General features: G+C 34.7%; 2 protein-coding genes across 2 annotated transcripts; one reads left to right on the forward strand and one right to left on the reverse strand.

Moving 5' to 3' along the window:
* Positions 1-3093: 3093 nt before the first annotated feature.
* On the reverse strand, positions 3094-4711 carry LOC104907794 (uncharacterized). Its single transcript, XM_010696785.1, has 3 exons — positions 3998-4711; positions 3472-3954; positions 3094-3384 (listed from the first exon to the last, which is right to left on the reverse strand). The coding sequence occupies exons 1-3, from the start codon at positions 4709-4711 to the stop codon at positions 3094-3096; spliced, it is 1488 nt and encodes a 495-aa protein (XP_010695087.1).
* A 4366-nt stretch (positions 4712-9077) lies between these two features.
* LOC104907785 (40S ribosomal protein S17) lies at positions 9078-11565 on the forward strand. The gene is made up of 2 exons (XM_010696776.2): positions 9078-9234; positions 10865-11565. The coding sequence occupies exon 2, from the start codon at positions 10890-10892 to the stop codon at positions 11316-11318; it is 429 nt and encodes a 142-aa protein (XP_010695078.1). The 5' UTR covers positions 9078-9234; positions 10865-10889; the 3' UTR covers positions 11319-11565.
* Positions 11566-16309: the final 4744 nt, after the last annotated feature.

Below are 16309 nucleotides of genomic sequence, written 5' to 3' on the forward strand. Positions count from 1 at the left end.
AACCATGAAACATGAAGCATGTGACAATCAAAGCTCAACTCCATGTTTAAGTACTAAGACCCTTGAAAAAGGAGAAGATCTGCCAGGAAATAGGGTCCAATTTTGTTGAAGCATTCCATATCTTATTACAATACAACTTAACTCCATAATAGCAATGAGGTTTAACTTGTTTAAGTTGCATTTAGAGAAATCTCATGTTTTAAAGCTTGTGTCCTCTGTAATATATGCAATGGAGCCTCTTGGACGGCCTTATGTTACACCAAGACAAGTGTAGTATTATCTGTCCTCGGTTTTTTATCTTTTCTTAATTAGTGACCTATATCTGTACCTTGTTATGTAAGATTAGGATTTGAATTCTACTTAGCTGAACACATGGTTGACATGGTATTTAGTATTTGAACTGAGCAAGAGCATCTAGATCTTTATCTTTCTTGTAGTACTAGGCATAGAAAAGGCAAACATGGTAAGAAAATAAAAGGACACATGGTTGACACAACTCTAGTTGCTTGTGTGTTCAGGAGTATGATGAGATGAGTTTCTTGAAATATACATATGTCATGAGAATGACTTCAATGTCAAAACTATGGTTTCAGACCTGAAATTGAGAGAAGGCACTGGAGCTATTTGAGCAAATCAAAGCGATGAAATTGAATCCAACGGTTTCAACTGTGAATGCATTAATCACTGCCCTCTGTAAGTTACTCTGCTTAATTTGTTTACACAAAGACTTCTTTTTCTATTGCAAATGTAGGTGAAATGGTGATCTATATTAGATCTTTTATTTAGCTAATCCATTCTTAGGCTACAATTTAGTCACAGCTCATAGTCATTTTTCCTCTCTAATAGGAGCATAATAGAAGAAAAGAAGATAGAGCAGTACTTACTAAAACTGAGAGTTTGCCAATATGCATATTACATGAGACCTCTCCAAGGTTCTCTCAGTTTCACTTGCATATAGTACTATATCTGATATTCTATCTTAATAACAGTGCTCTCCGAAAAATAATTCTTGGGAATATTTGGGCATATCTAGAAACTAAATTGATCCATATAAATGGCACTGCAGGTAATGCTGGCCAAATGCAGAAGGATTTATCGTTCTCCTCTTCATTTATGTCAGGTTTCTTCTATGTGTCCTGTATCCTACTCTATTATTCTAGAATAAACTCACTTAGTTTGCTTATAAATCTCCCTCCTTAGTCGGGGAATGATCTGGGTGTTTTCTTTACTCAATTTTGTCTTGAGGGTATGAGTAAGCTATGGTATAAGAGTTGGCATAATTGGCTGGCTCTTCTAAAGCCTGCTTCTGGGGCTATATTGCGCTATCTGCTTTCTACTGTTAGTCTTATTTTTTGAGCCTTCGCTACCGTCTTTCCTAAACAATCATATGTTGTTGCGGTTCTTATATTATCAATCTAATGTGTAATTTCCTCATCGTATACATTTGAGCAACTCAAGAATTGGAAAAGGATCTTTATGGTCCAACTACAGACTCGCTGTCAGCTGAGAAAAATTTCAGGCCTAGATGGGTAGAAAAATTATTTTATCGTAGCATATTTTGCAGCTTGTATGTTTATCTTTTTAATGTTTTATACTTTGTAGTACTTTCGCGGAGTTACAACTGATTTTTCTCAAAATAAGCTTGATGAGCTTAGAGACTTGTGGATCAAATATATGGATGAATATAAACAAGTGGAGGAAGAAGAACGGAAGATAATGACCATTTTAATTAGGATCTGTGTATATTCTTTTTGAGTGTGATTAGGGAGGTGCTTCTATTTTTGTGCACATGAATTGGAAGAAACAGACCTAGGTGTTCTATTATTTTTTATAACTTAGTTGAATTTTTGGAATCTTTTAACATTAAGTTGATATACATGTGATTTTATAGTGAATGATATTGAATGAATGAAAAGGTATTCCAATTTTAAAGTCATCTGAATTATCTCAATACAAGTGCCTAGATGTTCTATATATATATGTAAATTACTTATAGATTATGAATTGAAAGACACGCATGGAGAAGGTGAAACAAATTGGAGAAGCGTATAATAATATTGAAATATTGCCTTTTTAAAAAAAATAAAAAATTTAAAGAGACCAACTTTTCCTTTCAGGTGGTGTTTTCAGGAATGATTAAAAAGACCACCTACATACTAAAAATGATTTCTTTGTAAGATTAAAAACACCACCTATCTGTAAAATGTGGTGCCTTATTCTTCTTTTTTTTTGTCTATTTAAATTCATAAATAACCACTTATTTTAAGGAAGTGGTCTCTTCTATCAAATTAAGAATAAGATGCAAGGATTATAAATGGTTTTAGCTGTAAAGTTGGTAGAAAAGATGCACAAATTTGTAGTATTTATTTCATTTGTTTAGTTTTTCTATTACTTGTTTATGGAATTAATGGTTATGTTAAAGTTGGATTACCTTCTTTTTTATAGAATTAATGGTTATGTTATGGCGGGATTGCCAGTTTTATGAGAGCTTTTTTCCTCTAAGTGATAGTTAATTGTTTTAACATGGGAATGGTGTCCCCCTTTCCCTTATACAATTCAAGTGACACTAAAAAATATCTTTAGATGCAACAATAATCTTTGTGATGATGGAAAAAATGGCTATCGAGACAACTAAATTCATGTGACGTTAAATACATGGCTTTAAAGATAACTAACTACAGTTGATGCTGAAAAATGGCTTTAGAGACAACTAAATTCATGTGACGCTAAATACATGGCTTTAGAGACAACTAACTACAGTTGATGCTGAAAAAAAATGGCTTTAGAGACAACTAAAGTCATGTGACGCTAAATACATGGCTTTAGAGACAACTAACTACAGTTGATGCTAAAAAAATGGCTTTAGAGACAATTAAATTCATGTAATGCTAAAAATATGAATTTAGAGACAACCAATATTCATGTGATGCTAAAAACATGGTTTTAGAGGCAACCAACATTCATCTGATGCTGAAATGTATCTTTAGAGGCACCATAATATACTTGACACTAAAAACCATATAATTAGAGGCAACCATGTTTATGTGATGATAAAAGGGTGTTTTAGAGGCAAGTCGGCCAAATGATGTGCCTCTATAGCCAATTTTTTTTGTAGTGAGTGGAAGTCAAAGGCTTCAAGGCAGTCCTCTTACCTCCCACAGTAGCAATGCATACATTGGTACGGCCATCATACTTCACATGCCTATCATATTGCCATGGCCGTCCCAAAAGGATGTGACAAGCATCCATGTTGCATACATCACATAGAACCTCATCTTTGAACTTGCCAATTTCGAACAAAATCAAGGCTTGTTTTGTCACCTTGATGCCATTATCATCACTGAGCCAATTGAGCTTATAGGGGCGTGGATGGTGTGAAGTAGTCTATTGTAGTTTATCAATAAGAGTGGTAGACACTACATTAGCACAACTACCATTGTCAATAATTAAATCACATACCCTTTATTTTACCAAGCAACGAGTGAAAAAGATTTTATCCCTTTGAGTGTGGTCCAAAAGGGTTGGTTGTGTGTGGAGCATACGCCTCACTATGAGTTGTTGTCCCTCATGAACTGGCTCCTCTTTTGAGTCTACTTCATATGAAGCCTCGTCATCATGTTCTTTTTCCCCCTCATGCTCCTCTTCTTCAAAATTGCCCTTAGCATATTCATCATCAATCTCTTGTATGTCCCTTAATGTCATGACTCGATTATTAGGGCAATCCTTTAATATATGTCCATAACCTTTACACTTGAAGCATATGTGCCTCTCCTCTGTGGCTAAGGGTGTAGAAGTCTTCCCCTTATCCCCCTTAAACTTGTCAAACTTAGTGGAAGAAGTAGATGTACTACCTTCTTCTTTCTTGGCGCCACCATAGGTTTTCTCTCCTTGCTTCACAAAAGGCTTAAAGGTGGAGGCTTTCTTGGCCTTAACATACTTCTTAGCCTCATAGCACTTGTACCACCTCTTTAAAACTCCAATAGGGTTGCAAGTCAACCTTCTTGGCTAGCTTCTTATCCAAACCAGCAATGAAACGAGCAATTTTATGTTCGGCTTTCTCATCCACATCACATAGCATGTTTATCTTCTCAAACTCCACCACATATTCCTCCACACTTAGAGAGTGTTGTTGCAAAACTTGAAGCTTTCTAAACATATCTTGTGTGAAATCAGAAGGAAGGAAACGCTTCTTCATCCTAGTCTTCAACTTCTCCCATGAACATAGGCTAGGTTTACCATCTTTGCGCCTCTTGTTCTTTAAATTCTCGTACCATAGGCTAGCATAACCTATAAGCTTTAGGATAGCTATCTTAAACCTCTTAGCATCATCATAGTCTTTATAATCAAAGACTCTTTCCATTCTTTGCAGCCATTCAAGAAACTTTTCGGGCTTCATGGCACCATCAAAATCCGGAAGATCAAGCCTTAGCCCTCGATCATCATCTCTTGGTGGTTGTCTATGCCTTGGATGGTGAACCTCCTCATCAGAACTAGCTTCATGGTTGCTAGTATGTACACTCCTAACAGGACTAGGAGAGTTGTTGCGCCTATTTCCCTGCATACCTTGTTGCATCATGCGCATTAGTTCATCCATGCGTGTGGTTAGGTCATCAAGTTGCCTATCCCTACGCAAGTTGTAGGCTTGCTCAAGGCTGAGCCCTCTAGGGACTCTCCCTTCTCCACCCTCTCTTCCTCCTTGGTCATTGTCCATGGTGTATCCAATCAGAGTTTGGCTTGGAAGACCCTAACTTCGTCTCCAAGAAATCGCAACAATGTGGGTGTAGATTTGTGTTCTTGGATGTTTTAGTGGATCTTGGATGATTTTCTTTCACCAATCAAGACTAATAATGTTGTACTTTGATGAAACTTTATGAAAAATCAAGAATCTTGAAAAAAAGATTGGATCTTTAAGACTTTCTTGAAGATCTAATACTCCCCCTTAGAGGAAAAAAATTTCGGATCCCTCCAATGGATGTCACCAAAGCTATTGATACCATATGATGTATTTGATCTTCTAAGATCAAATAACAAAGTGCGGAAGCTAAGTATCTCAATCAATATTCGAACCAAGTAACCAGGATAGATCTTAGTTTATTCAATGATAAAGGTAAGGCCACCACAAGGAATAAAACTAAGGGTTTTGAATGCATAAAGGCAAAGCCACCAACACTCAAGAGGATTTGTATAAACACTCAATGTTTAAACTAAACTCAATAAATTCTTATTAAAATCTGTAATTAACTTCTAACTACATACTCCTTATTTATACTATTTAATTAAGCTAAACCTAGTAGGAAACAAACAACTACTCCTAATTAATAAACATAAACAAACCCTAATAGGCTTAGGACAAGTCCCTAAGTCCTAAACTCCCTAGACTCCTTGAATCATGTAAAATCCATCGTTTTACGAACGTAGGCAAAACCATGATTCCTAAGACAAGTATAACTAGAAAACAATAAAGATATGAGTCCTAACAGAACTAGAACTCTCATGACTGTGCCATGATCTGTGCCATGTCACACGCCACCTAGGTTGGTTAGCAAGCATGCTACTACCTTTGTAGTCATCCCCATGAAAAGTCCTCCATGTACATCAATTGAGCCAAGGTCTATTGACACATTCTTGTTTACAAGAGCTAGTAAACTTGCATCCACTACTCCTGTATCATTATGTCTCATAGCTATCTATTGAAGATTGACCTTTAGAAGGCATATGACACAATGAATTGGGAATTTATAGGAGAGATGTTGGAGCAATTGGGTTTTCCTGTCAAATTTAGAGAATTAGTGATGGAATGTGTCACCACACCAACTTTATCTCTTGTCATTAATGGTGCTATGAAAGGGTTTTTTCATGCTAAAAGAGGGTTAATACAAGGAGTTCTTGTGTCTCCCCTTTGTCATATGCATGGAATGTCTTTCTAGAAACTGCACAAAATGAGTGACTTAAGCCAATTCCAATTTCACCCAGGATGCAAAGAACTCAAATTGACACACATGTGTGTTTTGGAAAATGATTTGATCCTTTGTTGCAAAGGTGAATATGCATCTTCATATTAGTTGCAAGGTGCTTTCAAGCTTTTTCCCAATACTTCTGAACTAAAAGCTAATAACACAAGTCTGCTATGTATACTTATGGAATGAAAAAAGATGAGGTGAAGAGAATATTAGAAGCTTCTAGGTTTATGCAGAGTTCATTTCCATTTAAGTATCTTGGGGTTCTTATATGCTCTAAGAAGATAACGACAGCAGAATGTGAGATGCTAATTGATAAAATGACTATAAGAATCAGGGTGTGGAGTACAATGACTCTTTCTTACATGGCTCGAGCATAACTTATCAATTCTGTACTTATAAAGCTTGCGCAGATACCGGGCTCAAGTGTATATTCTCCCTAAGAAAGTGCTGAAGGAAGTGTCAAGAAGATCTAGATTATTCTTATGGAGTGGTCAGCATTTCTCCTCCAAGCTTGGATATGTAGCATGAGATCAAGTCTGTTATAATAAAAAGGCAGGAGGGCTTGGGTTTGGGGATGTAATCACATGAATTTTTGCTTGTATGGGCAAATATGTGTGTGGGCCATTTGATCCAAGCAAGATAATGTATGGATTAAACGGGTGCATTCAATATCCATGAAGGGGGCTGATTGTTGGAGCTACACACCAAGGGCTGATATAAGCTGGTATTGGAGCGAAGTGTGTGCAGTGAAGGAAAAGTTGAAACTATATTACATCAAGGAGGAACTGAGTAATATGGCTTAGTACTCTATCAAAGGTGTACATGAGAAGATTATAAGGGAACATGAGAGAGTACCTTGGGCCAAGATAGTGTGGAATAGACTAAGTACTCCTAAGCATAGGTTTATCATATGGCTTACAATTCAAAACAAGCAGTAGACAACTGAGAAACTGATGCAGATAAGAATTAGTGCTACAAACTTGTGTCTGATATGTGGATTAGGATTTGAAAGTCACACACACCTGTTCTTCTCATGCAAATTTAGCTCTGGATGCTTGAGGGAGATAATCTGGTTAAGCATACAAACTAGGAGCATGGAACTATAATAGATTTGCACATGGATAAGAGGATGTTCAATTCCAGAAGCATGTCTTCCTGATAGGTGTAGCAACAGTTGTTTATGATATTTGGAGATGCAAAATTGGGCGCTTTTAAAACCATTATCTTTCTAATGTTGCTAGTAGTGTCGTTAGTATAAAATATGAAATTAAGCTTAGAATTAATTTTGTAATGCCGCAAAACATTTCCATGTCTGATTATAGGTGTTTTGTTAGTATGTAATTGGTTAGAAGATGTAATGGTGGTATGTGATACATTGCAATTTGAACTGGTTTGCTCCCACTTATGCCAAAGAGTCCAAGCTAGTTGGTATGTTTGGCTTTAAGGTGGCTTATGATGTATGCTGAATGAATGAATGAATCTACTTACTTATTTAGCCAAAAAAAACAATAATAATAAATCTAATCTTCATTGTCTGTTTTTCCACAACCAATTACCTTCCCAAATCTATATAATAAATTTATTAAAATGCGTTCGTAAACAAGGAATTGTGCCACATGACGCTTTTCTTAGGGAGTTTTAGTTCATGTAATCAATGTACAATAAAAAAAAAATTAGAAATTGCATAGTATAGGTTTTGATCCCGTGACTTAAATTAATTCAAGTTCATATAGTAAAGTTTAAACCACTAGACCAAGTTGTATTTATTGTGATCATTTTAAAGTACAATGTTAGTAAATGAACTTTTTTTTTCTTACAGGGGGCATAGCCCGGGCCTAATAACTTGTGGATTTAATTATTATTCATTTCAAAGGGATATACATTAAACAATCTTATTTTATTATAAAAATTGTATTAATCATTTCAATAAGCAATTCACTAAAAAACAACTTATTAAAATTGAAAAATTATTTTAAAATTTCAATTCCCTTATATTCTTCTTTAATGACATTACAATATAACCAAACCAAAAATAAAGAAAAGGATCAAGAGATAATAAAAATAAAGCTAAATTACATTTTTTCTGTGGATTTATCTTCAATCTTAATAGTTGAGTAAGATCAACAATGCAATCATATAAAAAGATACAAGTAAAATTAGAAACTAAATAGAAAACATTCAAAGTTTAAACATACCAAGGTATAAATTATTAATAGAAACAAACTCTCAGGTCTTATAACAACATTTAAAAAAAACTCTACTTCTTATAAGAAGCATCATTATTCAGCAATTGACTAAATTTAACATCACAATATTTACAACACAAGGAAACCAACTAAACAATATGTGCATCCACGATCAATTGTCTTATTTGTTTCAAACTTGAGACAAACTAGAAGTAGCACTGCCAACATGAACTTAAGGGTAAACACATGTGATGAAATCATAAAAATATGTGAGTTCGAACGAGTCATACACAAAAGGATCCTTGCACAAGGGAAAAAGGACTAGTAAAGGGTCTAATAACTCCACCAAACAACAACAAAGCCACCAAAACAACCACGAAACTCCATAAAGCAGCAACCAAACTCAAAAGCAAACCTAGAAATTGAACATAGCCAAAATACTTTACTTGATTCAACATCACAAAATTTTAAAACACAAGAAATCTAGCTAAGCAACATGTGCGTATGGATTGATTGTTGTATATGTTTCAAATATACCAAATAAACCAAGTGTATATCGAAATCTTAAAGATAAATAAAAAATGACATAACGAACCTGAAACTAAAGGCAAACACATGTGATTGAAATTTGTGAATAAAATGTTTAATTGACAATAGAATGTTTGATAAGATGTTTCCATTAATGATTGATATCTATTATACAAGTCATCTAATTTTGAATTTAATAAAATTTCACTTTTGCAACATTTCATTTTAAAAAAATCCTTGAGCTCTTTAATTGGGCTTTAAAAACATAAAAGTACTTCATTCAAAGAACAGCCCAAAAAGCTCAGTCAAACAATCCAGTTGTCCACATTGTATACAAAGTAAGCCATAGAAGCCCACTCTTAATTGCGAAAACATGGTCCAAACAGTGATCCATTGAACACCAAGATAAAACTCTAACCTAATTCAGTAGTTGGTGCCGTTGTTGAAAAAACCCTAATAAGTTCTCCCACTTTCATTTTCTCCTTCGAGAGGCTTTTCTATTCGCTGAAGCAGCAGCCGCTCAAACCTCCCTCGTCGCTCTCTACCTTCTCCTTCTTCAGGTACTTTCTCTCTCTTCATTTACCTCTATTTTACTCTTCATTGCTGATTATGGTAAACTTAATATGGTTTAAACTATCTTTTTTTTAAATTTTAGAATTGATATTTAACAGATTGTGGTTTTACTGGAGTTTTTTGTTTTGCCGAATATGAGTATTGCTCGTGAAAATATAGAAATTTCAAATTTTTAAGTTATGGGCTTTACTTTGGTTTCTTACAAAATGAATCAATTGCTCATCAAAATGTGGAAATCATAATTTTTGAGGTTTGGATTTTACTGGGTATCTTTTGCGCAGAAAATGAATTAATTACCCAATTTTAATTTTTCGGATTTGGGTTTTATTCTTGCACTTTCGTCTGCCTAAATGTACAAGAGCTAGGATGATTATGTTTTTAATTTGTAATTTGTAATAGGAGATATGGGTTTTGTTCTTAAGTAGTTTCTGTTCCTTCCAGATCTTATTATGTGATAAAGGTTGAAGGTTCAAATGGTTACCCGTAGTTTGCTTTGGCTTTAATGTTTATTGGTTGTAGTTATTATAGATAAGATTATGGTGGAAGTGCTTTGAGCTTGAATGCAATCTTATGAGTTTACTCGTTTCACTATGAACTAATATTTCTATGCAGCTTAATTAGATTTAAAATAAACATTTATTGTCGATGGAGGTCTAGCTATAATGTCTTTCTTCTACCACAACGGAAGTGGAAGGGCGGGTATAGGATAGAGGAGAGGAGAAAGGGAAGTGAGGGTTAGTGAAAAAAGTGTGGCATTCCTTTCTTAGCAAAGGAAAATCTTGTGACGCTTGTGAAAATTATTTGGATTTTTTGGACATTGGAACGTTTAATTTTATTTTATACCTTTACATAGGAGATGCTTAATTCATGACAGCTTTTTAATTGGATATCTAATTATCAAAGTTGTATATTAGATAACAAATGTTGAATATTGAAATCAGATACCATTTGATATGCTTCCTCCGTTTTTTTTTTACTTGCAAAACTTTTTCCTTCATACTCCCATGCAAAATTTAGGTAGGAGAGAGGTAGAGAGGAAAAAAAGAGAGGACCCCATATGATTGGAGAGAGATAGAGAGAAAAGAAAAGCAAAAGTAGAAAGTGTTGTAAGTAACTAATTATTTCCCTTTTAGGAAAGTGTTGCAAGTAAAAAAAACGGAAGAAGTAGCTAAAATATGACGGTAGTGTTTGATTTTCCATGTACAATATTTGTCATTGATTATATATAACTGCAAAATGGTATGAACAAAAAAAACATACATAATAGTTCGTGAATTATTTCTCCTTGGCCAACAAAGGAAAATGGGAAATCCAGCTTATTTAGGAATGAGTAGCAATCAAACACAACATTAGCTAATGAATGGAGTAGAGTGATTGTAATTGCCAGTGATATTTTAATTTTTGCTAAAAGCCTTGCTGGTTATTAGTGCAGTGGTTATAAAATGACGTTAGCTTCAATGCTTGTAATGGTCTAAGGCATTTCTATTTCCAACTGAGCTAGTTGAGTTAGTCATGTCCCTAACATTGAAGTCATGCTCTCTGTCTGACTGAGATTCATAGCCTCTTTTAAGTTTGTTACAGATAAGCTCTGTATAATTATGTGCCTTTCTGTTGCAGGTAAGTTGTTTTTAAGCTTCTCAAAATGGGTCGTGTCCGAACAAAGACCGTTAAGAAGTCTTCTCGTCAAGTCATTGAGAGGTATTACTCTCGAATGACGTTGGATTTCCACACCAACAAGAAGGTATTGGAGGAAGTTGCCATCATTCCCTCAAAGCGTTTGCGCAACAAGATTGCTGGGTTTTCCACTCATCTGATGAAGAGAATTCAAAAGGGTCCTGTCCGTGGAATTTCTCTGAAATTGCAAGAGGAAGAGCGTGAGAGGCGTATGGACTTTGTGCCTGCTGAGTCTGCTATCAAGGTTGACTCAATCCCCGTTGACCCAGAGACCATTGACATGCTTGCTGCTCTTGGGATGTCTGAACTTCCTGGAATTGTCAAAGCTGAACCAGAGGTTATGGCACCTGCCCCAGCTTTCGGCCGTGGAGCTGGTGGGCTTGGGAGGAGGTACTAGGTTTACTATTGAATTTTTCTGTGCTGTGCAAGAACTAGTAGATCGAAAGCTGCCCTTTACCGGGCTCATTTCTCTGTTTCCTAGATGGTCCCTGTGGATCTTTTGATTTTGTTCTGTAGAATAGAGTGCTGATGTTAGTAAGACTTGCATCAATATTGCCATACAGTTTTTTTTGGTGGATTCTCACGGTTGTGTAACTTGAGTTAATTTTATATTGTCAAGTCGCTCTATGCTCTTGTGTTTGGGACGTGATGATGTTTTTTATATGGGTCAAGCATAGTGGTGTTAGAAACATATTTGACTGTTGGGTCAACCTGATTCTAACTTGACTTGAACCTGGATCGATCTGTAAGGGTCAGTCTCCAGACCTGACCGAAACCAGACTTGAGATTACTTGGACTTGGGATTACCTAGATTTGGGATTATTCAGACTTGGGATTACCCAGACTTGGGATTACCCAGACCTGAGTGAAACCTGACTTGGAATTGCCCATACCTAATCAGCACTTGGCAAGATTATATCCTTACCTGATTAGACACACTTGTTTTCAAATTCGAATTCGGCTGTACTCAACAAGATATTACTAAAATTCAATTATTTTTTATATGTATGAAATCATTTAAATATGTTTATTTATAAAATTGCTTACATTTAATAATTAAATTACATTCAATTTGACTATGAGGGTTGCACTTTGCACTTTCAATATCTTGTATTGGTTTATGTTTTTATTTTCATTTATTATTGAATTATTTGTGTATTATATTTTTATTTTCATTTATTCTTGAATTATTTGTGTACATTACTCTCTTAATTCATGTTACCTAAATAAAATAAGATCTGTCTTATTTGTTTCAAATTTTCAAACCAACCAATTTGGACGAGTAAACACCATAAAATTATGAAAATTCAATTAGTGTAAATTATTTTTACTAAAACTAAATGAACAAAAATTAAGTTAACCTTGACAAATTTTAATTAAATATTGAATTTAATTCAACGAAAATTGATTTGTAACCAAACTAATTTATGAGGATCTTTATAGTAAACTTAGGTGTACCATGCTTATGGTACATCTAGAGGTGGCCAACACTGTGGGCCTTCCCAGCTCGCCCAGCCCAGCCTGTATCGTGGGCCTTGCGGGCTAAGCCTGTGACCAGCCCGGACCAAGCCCATGAGGTCCGTGAAAATAGTGGATGGTCCTTGGGTTGGTAAATTTTGGCCCAGCCCATAATAGCTCGGTGAAGAAACCGTCCAGCCCAGTCCAAGTAACTAGCCCAGCCCACCTACCAGCCCACCCAACCCAGCCCACAAACCAGCCCAGTCATTTAACCAGCCCAGCCCAGACCGCTAACTAAACCGTGGCCCAAACCAACCCAGACCGTAACCAGCCCAGCCCAGCCCGTGATATTTTCTTGGCCCAATAGTTGTAATTTTTCACCCTACATTTATGCATTGAATAAATCTGACTTGTAATTTTTCTGGCCCAATAATTGTAATTTAACTGGCCCATTACAGTTACTTGAACAAAACATAATAAGTTGGACATGCAAACAGAAACAACAAAATTAATCTTATTACACTTATTCATATTAGATTCATGGCCCATTTATTAAGAAAACATGGCAGTTGGCAACAACTTCTTTACTCCTCTCCTGATGTGGTGCAATTGTCAAAAGCAAATGCAACTTGGCATGGCAAGTAGGCTGTACTGCTGTAGGCAGTAGCTCTTTTTTTGTGCAGGATAAGGCATCCTTGCATGCTCTTCTTTCTTTGATTCTTTCACCTTATCCCTGAAACCTCCATGATAGACTTATAGTGAATGGTCAAATCAAATAGCAAATAAATTGCGTACTCAACAATTATCATACAACAACAGCTAACAATACTATACCGACAATATCTTCTAGCTTCCATGCCTTCCTATTTCAAAGTTATCAACTTTTGCAGGCTATTCACTGTAGTAGTGATATTTTTTCTTCATACAGTAAGGGATTGATTTCTCATGGAGATGGAGCTACAATTTTGAAAGTATGTGTAAATTTCAATTATTTTCCCACCCATTTTTTCCTATAAATAGCACCTTAATTCTAACCATTTCACCACACATCTCTCATCTCCTATCTTCTAATACTTTCAATCCTCCTATTCTCAATTTTTCTTGATCTCCCGTTTCTCTTGTCTCTTGCAATATTGGAAGTTAATTTTTATTTTTTCTAGTTCTACAAATTAAAATTCCAAAAAATCCTACAAAAACCAAAAAATGGACCAATTTGAGATTAACACCCAAAATGTTTATGAGTATGGACAACACTCGAATGAAGTTCAAGTTTCCCCACCGTTAGGAACATCCCACCAATCATCTAGTTCCACCATGTCACCACCTCCACCACGTCGACCATCTCAAAACGAAGTTCAGTCGTCTAACGGAGAAGGTACGTCATTAACATGTACTTAATTAGTATTAAGTTTATATCTATCCACTTAATGAAAATATATAATACATTAGTATTACTTTCGAAATATATAATAACCACACGTAATTTTGACATTTGCATAAATCAGCACACTTTGGACATTAGTAAGTTTGATTCTAAATATAAAAGCCACATAGTTCATTTTCAATAGAATCATTGTCATTTTAATTAGTATTACTTTCGACATTAATATCAATTAGCATACTTTCGAGTTTTCGACATTAGCAATTGAGTAATGCTTATCCCTAAGAATTAATATTAATAGAATGAACATGAATAATAATCCTAACATTGACAATTGACATTAGTATAACAATTAAGAAAGCATGAAAAGGAGCAAGGAAAAAATGAAATTCACAGATTAACACCTTGATAAGAAAAATTCAGAAATTGGGAAATTTAAGATTGACAACTTAATAAAAATAAAGCTTAACTGCTATACTATTAACATACTATTTATACACTCTTAATTTCATAAATTTAAGATTGACAACATGATAATCTAGAGGAACATCTATACTATATTAACATCTATACTATTAATATTTGTGTTAAATACTATATACACTCTTAATAAGATGGAATTATATACTATTTATATACTATTTAGTATTTACATACTATTTATATATACTGTTTATATACTATATACTATATATTATTTGTATACTATTAAGATGTAACTATATACACATAATGTCAACTGTATTCTGAGAATGAACATTAATAGTATTTAATCTTAATATTGTTAGCCACATGTTAGTCTATACTATAACAAATCAATCAATATGTTTTAATCTATACTATTTAAATACTACTAACACAAGTATTAAGATGGAACTATATACTAGAGGAAGCAAATATATATTAACACAAATCTGATTATTTCGCTAACTGTGATTAATAGGCATAATAGCAAAATTCAGATTACTCGCCATGATTAAGGGAAAAAAACGCAGATTTAGGGCCCCAACAACCAGTTCATGACTTCATCAGTTCATCCAATCCTAAATCCTAAGCCACGAAATTGGAACAAAATTTACATTAATCATACATAAGGCAAAAAAAACCCAAGCCACATATATTACACATTTAAAAAGCTATTAGATTGTTAAAAGTTAGATGACTTACAATTACAGAAAGTTTTAGGCTTCGAATTGCTGAATATTCCTCGAATTAATAGGAATTCCGAAAATCCGAAACCTTTATTTTGAGGAGTTCCACCGTTATTATCGAATTTGGCTATTAGATCTGGAAATTTTGGCGTTTCAACATTCGAATTTGTGGATTTGAAAATAATTTAAAAATCGACGAACGAAAATTGAGAGAAATTGAGGATAGAGAAAAAAACCTAGCATGCAGATGAAATATGAATTGGGCGAATCTAATGGAGGACTGGAGGAGATTCAATGAAGAAGGGTGGTGAGTATGGTGACTGGAAAGACATAGATAGAACCGTCATCTACTCATCCGCGAACGGCGAATCTGATGGAGGTGACTACTGTACCGATTTTGCAATAGGGGATTAAGGGATTTTAGGGTTTTTCTAGGATGACGGATGAGAAACTGGAAAGAGATTTTTAGGGGTTTTATTTGGTTTGTTACTTTGTTTGGACTTTATGGGTTATGAGGAGTTCATGAATTCATGTTGTGGCCCAATTTACTTATATAATGTGATTAAGGGGTTTTAGTATACTATATTTTATCTTAATATTTGTCCAACTTAGTCTATGTTTGGCATTTCCTTAATCTAATTAGTTACCTCTTTAAATATACTATTATAAATTTGTTTTGAATTGAAATATATACTAGTAAAATTAATATTGTATTTTCATTTTTGAAATAGATGGAGAAGGAAGTCTACAAACTTAAACTAAAGGTAGAGGTGAAACTTCATGGGGATGGCCATATTATGAACGAATACTAGTTGTCGGACAACCTGATGGGCAAAATTTGAACAATTCATATCATGCTTGTTGCCTAGTGTGTAAGAATATGGGTAAACAACCAGTTCCTAAGTTCAAATGGAAACAAGGTGGTGGAACCGTACTTTGGACGTCATTTGAAAGAAAAGCATGGTATGACAGCCGATAATGTTCATGTTGGTGGTGCAAGTGACAGTGTCCAAGGACAATTGCATGGGTATTTCGGTAAGGAACCCGGTGGAGGTAAGCCTTTCTTTATAATAGAGTGCTATGATTGATGGTTTTAGCAAATATGTTATCCTTGATGAATTGCCTTTTAATCATGGTGAGTCGTCAAACTTTGAGGAGTGAATAGAACATTTATGCAGCCCCTATAGACGTATTCCACGAAACACCCTTAAACTCATACCCAACAACTTTACTATAAGTATAGAGGGCATTTGATTGAAATGTTTCGTACAATTGAGTGTTGGGTTAGCTTGACTTGTGATACGTGGACTTCTTTTTGTCATGAGCCATTTATTTGTGTCACCGTTCATTGGGTTGATGAGATTGGTATTTGCAAAAACGGATAATTTGTTTTGAAGC

The sequence above is a fragment of the Beta vulgaris genome, chromosome 4 (assembly GCF_026745355.1).
Source record: "Beta vulgaris subsp. vulgaris cultivar EL10 chromosome 4, EL10.2, whole genome shotgun sequence".
Classification (NCBI taxonomy): Eukaryota; Viridiplantae; Streptophyta; class Magnoliopsida; order Caryophyllales; family Amaranthaceae; genus Beta; species Beta vulgaris.